General features: G+C 44.0%; 1 protein-coding gene across 4 annotated transcripts; it reads left to right on the top strand.

Annotated features, from left to right (window-relative positions):
- The first annotated feature begins 4 nt into the window (after positions 1–4).
- On the top strand, positions 5–8308 carry LOC134535944 (vesicle transport through interaction with t-SNAREs homolog 1B). 4 transcript variants are annotated; one of them, XM_063375357.1, is made up of 2 exons: positions 5–71; positions 7873–8308. In XM_063375357.1, the coding sequence occupies exon 2, from the start codon at positions 7880–7882 to the stop codon at positions 8228–8230; it is 351 nt and encodes a 116-aa protein (XP_063231427.1). In that variant the 5' UTR covers positions 5–71; positions 7873–7879; the 3' UTR covers positions 8231–8308. The 4 variants fall into 4 exon arrangements, with proteins under 4 accessions (XP_063231427.1, XP_063231425.1, XP_063231426.1 ...); XM_063375355.1 differs by having other exon boundaries at positions 70–558; XM_063375356.1 differs by lacking the exon at positions 5–71 and adding an exon at positions 201–316.
- Positions 8309–9659: the final 1351 nt, after the last annotated feature.

Below are 9659 nucleotides of genomic sequence, written 5' to 3'. Positions count from 1 at the left end.
AATTTTATTATTATAAATATTATTTGTAGCTGTAGAAGATATTTAAATTTCAATGCTGTATGTGGTAACAGGTAGAATATTTACTTATTATCAAAAGTATATGCTATATGGAACAGTATAATTTTGGGACCACGTTTTTGAACAAATAACTTTATATACCGACTCTACGCAATTATTAACTCTAAAATCTAAGTTTTGACTTTTTAAATTTTTTTTTCTCCTAAATTTTAATTCGCCATTCTTGTGTGCGTATCTTAATTGCGTAGTGAGTGCATTGACAATTATGTTATTTTACGTGTGATATTTTGACACTTGTGTAAGAGACGTGCTTTGAAAATGCTTTCATTTCAATAGATTTTGATAAGCTAAATGAAATTGTTTTTATTTTGAAATGTTACCATGTATTTAATTTCGTATTTTTTTTAAATAATATTTTTTTGTAATTGTAAATGCCTAATAGTTACTCGTATATGAGCAGGGAGATTGTGAGACGAAATAAGTAAAGAAGAAACTGACCCGTTGATATCACTTGAGAAATAGTAGCAGTTTGACTTATAAGTAAGATAGTGATTATTTGAGTTATGTAATTGATTGGTGTATTATTTTACCTTAGTAGATGTTAAAGGCCCTGAATTTTGTAACAAGTGTGATAAATATTCAAAATAAAATGTATCAGCATGTCAAGGGCGTCGCCAACCGATGGCCTAAGGGGGGGGGGGGGGGGGCAAGTTGTGGTAAAAGTATGTATTTTTTTTTGCATTTGGCTACATTTTTTTGAATCTCTAGGGCTCTAGGGGGGGGGGGCAACTGCCCCCCATCCCCCCCCCCCGGTGACGCCCTTACAGCATGTAGAAACTACCACGTTTGTTGAAGAGTTGAAAAACGACAAGTTGTTTTTCGTATCTTATGAAGGTTGTAGAGTCACGACTTTTAGAAAATAAGTCGAATAATAATGAGGTTACGTAAGCTTCATTAATATGTAAAATCTGTGTCAAAATTGTAATATCGGTGTTATTAATGTAGCTGTACTAACTTCTCAAACCTGGGAATGCTAACTTTATTACCACCCCTACATTTGTATGGGTCAAGTGCAGTAATATGGGGGTTTTAAATGGGGAACATTCACACACCTGTTTTTGCACAAAATGTGTATCTTAATGAAATTAGCTTTATTACTTATTAACCTGCAATTGGGCTTTCACCCGGTGGCAGGAACTCCCACTCACTCCCCTCTCCCCCCCCCCCCTCCATCAGCTTTCTCCTCAGCTCCCTCCCATCCCTGACCTCCACCATTTCCTCCCCCAGCCCATTCCACTCCCTCCCCGTCCTCACCAGGAAGGTGTTCCGCCCTCTCTCTGTCCGCCTCCACACCCTCTGGAGCTTACATCTGTGGTCTCTTCGTCCTCTGTACTCCCCTCTATGTACTTTGCTTCCCAATTGCCCCCATCCCCCTTCCCCCTTCAGCACCTTGAACATCCTGACCAACCTTTCCACTCTTCTTCTCCTCTGTAACGTTTCCCACCCCAACTCCTTAATCATTTCCGTTGGGCTATGCAGTTTCCCATCCTGCCCCTCCCTCCTTCTCCACATTCCCATCACCCACCTAGCCGCTCTGCGCTGTACCCCTTCCAGCTCGTTCACCTCAGTCACCAGGTAGGGGTCCCAGACCGCCGCCGCATACTCCAACATTGGCCTGACCAATGTGGAGTATGCCTTCTCCTTTGTCCTCCTCCCAGCTCCCTGCAGGGTCCTACCAAGCAACCCCAGCGCCTGCCTTCCCCTCCTGACCACCCCCTCTATGTGCTCCGCCCATCCTAGGTCATTTTTCAGTGTCACCCCCAGGTACTTATATCCTGCTGCCTCTCTTATCTCCTGCCCCTTCCAGTAATATACATTTCGTGTGACTTTCCTCCTCTTTGTAAATCTGACAACTTTTGTCTTACCAACATTCAAGGACATTCCATTTTTCTCCGTCCATTGCTCCAACCTTATCAAGTCCTCTGCTAAACATCCCCCTTCCCCCACAACCTCATACACTACACAGTCATCTGCAAATAGCCTCCATCTGGCTTTCATGCCCTCCCCCAGATCGTTTATCATAATTGTGAACAACAGAGGCCCCAGCACACTCCCCTGTGGCACCCCCGACGTCACTTCCCCCTCCTCGGAGCTTTCCTCACCCACTCTCACTCTTTGTCTTCTATTCCTCAGGAAATCACCCACCCAGTTTACCACCCTTCCATCCCTCACCAGCAACTCAACCTTTTCCATTAACCTCCTATGGGGGACCTTATCAAACGCCTTTTCAAAATCTATAAAGATTGCATCTATCTGCTTCCCCCCGTCCACCGCTTCCACCAGGTCTTCCAACAGCCCAGCCATCTGGGTCTCGCATGAAAACCCCATCCTGAATCCATGCTGCCTGTTATCCACCCACCCCAGATCTTCCATTTCCCCCTTTACGTACCTTCCTACCAACCTCTCCATCACTTTTCCTACACAGGACGTCAAACTGACCGGCCTGTAACTTCCTGGCTCCGCCTTATCATTTCCCCCCTTGTAGATGGGAACTACCACTGCCTCCTTCCATTCCATTGGTAGTTTCCCCTCCTCCAGAGACTGCTTGAAAACCTCCAACAGGTACTTCCCAATCTCCCTATCACCCAACTTCAAATGACTATTCCCTATACCATCTGGCCCAGCTGCCTTTCTCCCTTTCAACCTCCTGATCACCTTAATTACATCTGTCAGTCGCAGCTCAAAGGCCTTCCTGCCCATTAAACTGTCGTCCTCTTTACCCTCCCATGCCTCCCCCTTTGTAAATACTGCCAGATATTGCTCCTGCAGTAAGTCTGCCTTTTCCCTGTCCTCTGTATATTCCTGCCCCCCTCCTCCTCTGAGAACCCCTATTCCCTCCTCACCCTTCACTCTTCTTATGTATCTGTAGAGCTCCGTCCCATTTACCGTCCCCCCTTCCCCCATCAGCTGTTCCATGTAAGCATCCCTTGCTTCCCGCGATTTCCTCCCTAGTTCCTTCCCAAGCGCCTTCATTTCCGCCTCTATCTCCTCTCCCCCAAGCTTCCTTGCCCTCGCATGCAGCCTCCTACATTTCCTTTTCAACACTTTCAACTCCCTTCCATAGTAGGGAGGGTCACCTCCTTGGCCTACCCTCCTCTGAGGTACAAAACGTGTAGCCATCTGCAGCAGAATATTTCTTAAGGCAGCCAGGGGCGTAGCCAGGGGGGGGTTTTAGGGGTTCGAACCCCCCCCTTAGCACCAAATCTTTAATTAATTTCTTATTCATCACTCAAACAAAATTTCATATTAAAATTAATAACATTTTTACCATTACAATATTTAAATTTAAGTACTGAAAATTGCTAAAATAGCACTATTTTACACCTTAAAATCCAAATTTTCCCGGGGGAGAACCCCCGGACCCCCCGCTTTAATACGGTGGGAAGGGGGGGGGGGCATGCTTCTTAACACCCCCCATACGCTAATCCTGGCTACGCCACTGAAGGCAGCCCATCTACCTTCGAGGTCCTCTATATCTACCCATCTACTGTATTCCCCCTTCAGGAATGCCTCTGCCCCCACTCTATCAGCCTTACCCCAACAGTTTACCACGTTTCCCCTCCTTACCCTTTTCTCCCTCCAGCCCACGTCTAACTCCACTACTGGGATCCTGTGGTCACTGATGCCCTCCATTACCACACTTCCCCTGACCGCCTCCATTGGTCTCACAAGTACCACATCCAACAGGTTCCCGTCATCCTGCTCTCCTCTCCTGGCACCTTTTCTGGTGCTTTCAGTCACCACCTGCTCCAGTCCTCTGTTTGCCAGTTGAGATGCCCATCTCTGTTCCCTTGACCCCATCCCCTCCGGCCCCTTTTCCCATGCCACCCCTGGCATGTTCAGATCCCCCGCCACTATCACCCACTTGCCTTCCCCTAGCATGTCCAACCTGTCCTGCACCTCCCGTATGGCTTCATCCCCTTGCCCTGGTGGCCGGTACACCGCAATCAGCCGTACATTTTTCTCTCCTACCTGGAACTGCATCTCCAATAACTCCGCTCTCCCCCCAACCCATACAACCCTACCACAGAGTCCCTCTCGCATGCACACCATTACCCCTCCTCCATTCCTGTTTCTGTCCCTTCTAAATATTTCAAAGTGTGCTCTCTTCAGTTCCCCATCTCTAATTTCCTCGTCCAACCATGTCTCCACCGCTACAATGATATCCGCCCCATAGGCTTCCACCCTGCCCCAGAACTCCTCCACCTTCTTATATATACTTCTACAGTTTATAACTGCGACTTTTACATATTGGCATTTTCCCCCTTGCGCCTCTGTCCCTTCCGCCCTGATACGAGTGCCCCTTCCCCTTAGAACCCCGATTTCCAGCACTCTTGCAGCCCTATCCAACTCCACCCCCCTCTTTCCTCCTTCCTCGCTCCCCGTCCAACCAATCTGAGTTTTGTTGACTTTAGCTGTCACCTCCTCCCTAGCATTGCTATCAGCACTATATTCACAATCACCCCCCTTCTCTCCACCTTCCTCACTATCTAGTTGCTATCTTCTTCCCTGCTGCTCAAACCTTGCCCTTTCCAAATGGCCAGAAGTCTCCCTTCCTAGCAGGTCTCCTAGCATCCATTTTCCCCTCTCTGTTAGGTGAACCTGATCCCTGCCCACACAGTCCTGCCCCACCCATTTCCTGCTATCTACCAACATGGCTCCCAAGTCCCTACACACCCTCTCATACACCTCGCTGACCGCCGCAGCCTTGACATAGTTTATACCCCTCCTTACTAGTACCCCACTGACCACAACTCTGGCTACAGGGAACTTCTCCTTCACCTTGCCCACTAGCCCCCTCATATCCTCCTCTACTTCCCTCCCCACCACTCTACCAGCCACATCATTTCCCCCTACATGAACAACCACCACCTTAACTTTACTGCTTCCTTTCATGCTGCCTACCCCCTCCTCAAGTTCCTAATCTTTGCACCCCCAAACGCAGCTTTATATATACTTCCTTTCCCCACCCCCTGCAATTCTACCCCCTTCACAATAGAGCTGCCCAGGAAAATCACTTCGGGCTCCTGTCTAACTATTGTACCCCTTTTCGTATCCCTGCCCTCTTCATGCCTGTTCACATCTACGTTGCTTGTACCCACAGCCTTACTGCCGGCCTCCTCCCGCACCCTCCTTGCTACCCCTTCATTCTGCTACCTGACACCTGTTTCCTGAACTTCCCCAGTACATGCCTCTGCATATGTGGCCTTAACAGCTTGAGTCCTTACTTTCTCCCTCCCTTCCAGCTCCTCCACCCTCCTGCGCAGCCTATCTACCTCCACATCTGCCTCCTTTCTCATCTGCCTTTCCTTCTCAACTTCCTCCTTTGTCCTCTTCAGCTCGCACTCCAGCCTTTCGACCCTTACTAACACACTTCTCAACCCATCCTCCCTTTTTACTTCTTCCTCTACCCTCTCTAATCTATGTTTTATTTCCATCTCCTTCCTGTACAACACCTCACCTAATCCTTCTTCCAAATCGACTTCCCTCCTTGTCCCACTCAGACCCTCAACAATCTTTCCTCCCAGAATATCACCAATGAAATTGAGTGCCCAGTCCTTACCCACATCTACATTCCCTCCTTCCCTCTGAGTTCCTGACACCCCACCTACCATCTCCTGGCTACCACTGCTTCTTGCCATTGCCACTACACTTCCTGAACCCTTGTTATCCTTGTCACAATCCTTACACATCCACTCCTGCCCCAGACTACCCAGCTCCCCCTCCTCTAGTCCTGCACACTCCGTATGGACCCAGCCTTCGCATTTGTCACACCGTACACCACCCTCTCCATCTTTCCACACCTTTTTACAACCCACACATTTAAGCTTCGACTTACATTTCACCCTACCCATTTTGTCACAATTCACTATTCTACACTAACCTATTACCCAAATAACTTAAATAATATATAATCCTACTGTAATAACCAACAGATAATCCTACACCTTAGATCTTATTTCTACTCTAATTAAACGGCCACGTGGCGACCGCAAATCAACACAACACTACTACTTCCTTATGCAAAAGATTAAACACTAAAACCCTTAATTCTTATCTACATTGATACAAAATATATAATGTTACGCTGCTATCTTAGTATACTCCCTTCTCAACTCCTTTGTACTCCTATAATTCCACCATTTCCGCAGAGCTCAATTCCACATCACATTACTTGCCCGCCATCTTGCCTTAACTTCATTTACTATCAATAATACTCTCATGTATATTACTTTTCAATCAAAAATTTTGGCCATTCTACCATTTAAATAATTTATTATGAACAGATACTTTCCTCATCAATACTACAATCACAACAACTCATTAATTTTATACTCTATATTGAATTAATTTTATGATACAAAGAGAAACAAGTTTTCTTTCTCATGACTACACTCTTTACCACACATTACCAATTGACATCTTACTACCTACTTATTGAAACACTTACTATCAAGATAACCCATTTTACTTTTTGTGTTATATTTATATTCAAATTTTATTACTTCATTCCTACTTGTGATAAAATTGCTATTTTCGCTCCTAAACTCACACTATCATTCATATTTTATTTTCCTGATGATATTAAATTTAACTTAAAAGAAGTCAGTTCTTTCTACTAAATTTTCTTAATGCCAAAAATACACAGGCACTGCTTAACCATATCAAGATGTACAGTACAGCTGACCCACAAACCTATTACTATTCACCTTAATTTTCAGAAGCCAGGATTCCACTTCCTTCGCTTGTAAAACACTAATTGCAGTATTTCCATGCATTCATTTTTTTTTTAGCAAAACAATAGGTACATGGTATTAAGCCTAGATAACGATAAAATTTATTTTATTTTATCCCATTTAGTTCCAGTAAGCCACAATATTCAACAAATGCCACTGAATGTCCAGTAGTGTTCTGCTTATCCTAACTAAATGCAACTGGACCATGTCTGGATCACCGAAAGTCCGGATGAAATGGAATTTGCCTTCGAAAGTCCGGATGAAATGGAATTTGCCTTCGAAAGTCCGGATGAAATGGAATTTGCCTTCGAAAGTCCGGATGAAATGGAATTTGCCTTAAAATGCAAGTGAAATAAGTTTTAAATGGGTAAAACTGTATATAAATAAAAATCTGTGTTTTTTTAATACTGCTGTCTGTGTAGACTTAAGATTTAACCTTTAAAATGAAGTGGATTAACAAAACAATTTGATGAATTGAATTTAAATTTTTGACGTGACGTCTAATAAATCGATGAACGCCGGCTGCACTCACTAAAAGGTGTCCCGTTACACTGTGTCCCGTTACGCTTGCGCCGCATCTATCTCTCTTCCACTCTATTGGAACAACCATCGATTTGACTTTTTCGAGACACATTAAACTTGAAACACTCCCATTCGTTTCCTACTTTTCCTATCATCGTCCTATCCTTAACAGAATAACACAGATTGGAAGAAGTTAATTAAGCAAACACGTATAAAAGTTATAGTTAAAATAATCTCTTCGTTAAAGTGACAAACATATTTGAATTAATGAGTGCAAATAAAAGTAAATTTATCAATTAAATTGTAGATTTCATTTCACTCCTTTGTATCCATGCAAAATCGTGATAATTCAATAAAAATGATTCAATTTTATTCGTAAAAGTATGCAATAATTTCATTAATGTTTTGTTATGACGTCACGTTTAACTATCGTCCGTAAACCGACTTAACAGACAACCTTTTTTATTATTATTATTATTATTAAATCACATTGGGGTTTTTCGGAATGTCGGAACGAGCGGGGGTTCTGTTCCAGGGGGACCATGAACAGGTCGGTGAACTGGGACGGCGACGCCCGCCAGGCGGTCCTCGCCGGCCGCGACATCCTGGAGCGCACGGGGCAGAGCCTGGCCCGCTCGCAGCGCACCGCCGCGGAGACGGAGGAGATGGGCACGACGGTGGTGGCCGAGCTGGGCGAGCAGCGGGAAGCGCTCCTCAGGAGCAAGCAGCGCCTGTCGGAGACCAACGAGGGGCTGTCGCGCTCGCGCGCCGTCCTCCGCAAGATGGTGTGCCACGTGGTCACCAACAAGCTTATCCTCGTCGCCATCGTGCTGCTGGAGCTGTTCATCCTCGCCGCCGTCGTCTACCTCAAGTTCTTCAGCAAGAAGAAGTGATCTGTGTTGAAGAATAATCTGACTGTGTATAATTTGTACATTACAAGTTGCAAATAAAAATTTTGTATTTTATTGTTATCAAGGGGCTTTCTTATTTTATTTTACATGAGATTGCTAAGGAATTACCCACATTTCCAAGCCTCCCTGAAGGAAAAAAAAAAAATTCCAGTAACAGGGGCACAAATGCCGATTAGTCTGGCTTCACATGTCATTTCAGTTTAATTTAAGTTTCACCTAAATGAGGAGGGGGGAAAGGTGACAAAAACAAAATACCGGTGGCCTGCCTGATGCTTGGTGACAGTTACAGGTCTTTAATTTGACACATTCGGAACCACAGCCATTCCAGACTAGCCATTCTGCCTGATTATTGAATGTCCATATAGTTTTAATGAAAATGCCAAATGTATGAATACAGTACTGAAATCGGACAGTGAAAAAATTTGAGCGAACTGCAAATGCCGGCAGCCAAGGTCAACAACTGTAACCCATCTGAAAAACTCTAATGCTAGCGACTTGATTGGTGTCAGATTACAGAATGCCTATTTTACATCTGCTTAGTTTGCTCATTGTCATTGTTAATCTGTTTTTTTTTTTTATTATTTAGCTGTTATATCATTATTCTGTTTTATTGCTGGAATGCATAAATACATACAGGTGAACAAATCCTAACCTATGTGATTTAAATCTATGAGCTCTGATCAGAACCCACTCTTAGATCCTATGCACATGACCTTGAAATGTAAATTCCTACCTTTTCTTGCAGTCTAATCTGGTGTCTGGCATGGGTCAGGTGAGACAACTTTGTAAAATGGTCAGTAACAGATATTTGTTCCATGGCAGTGCAAAACCCATTTTTTACAAAGCATAGACACAAAGTAAAGGATGTGATCATTGACAAAAGCAGCACGGAAGCAAGACGGGGAGGGACTGCCTTTGCTAGCAGCCACAGGGAAGAGGAGAGAAATGAAGTACGAGGGGATCCTGCAAAAAACTGCATTAGCACCGTCTCTGCAGATTCCAAAGAGTTATCTCTCATCTGTTACACTGTAGTTTAGGAGCCAGAATAGGCATAAGTCAAACAGTATAGACTAGTGATGTCAGTTATATATTTTCCCTGGTTCTCAGTTCTGGCTATTAAAAATTGGTTCTAGGTTAATGCCCACACAATGTTCAATCACACAAAAGATACAATATCTCCTGATGGATGGTATGTTTATTTGTTCAACATGATTGTAAGTGATCTCTGTTCACAAAGAGGTTAATTAAATTATAAAAAAAAAAAAATTGTTAAAACCATTTTAACAGTTGCAGCACACCAAAGTAGCCAACTATAAATCATGGTAGTTTATTTTCAATTAAAGATTTTTTAAAGTACATATACTGAGTGTTATTTTTCCACAGGTTCATTACAAGTCGAAAAAAGAGGGAA

Source organism: Bacillus rossius, chromosome 10 (assembly GCF_032445375.1).
Source record: "Bacillus rossius redtenbacheri isolate Brsri chromosome 10, Brsri_v3, whole genome shotgun sequence".
Lineage (NCBI taxonomy): Eukaryota > Metazoa > Arthropoda > Insecta > Phasmatodea > Bacillidae > Bacillus > Bacillus rossius.
This window is presented reverse-complemented; position numbering and strand designations above follow the sequence as displayed.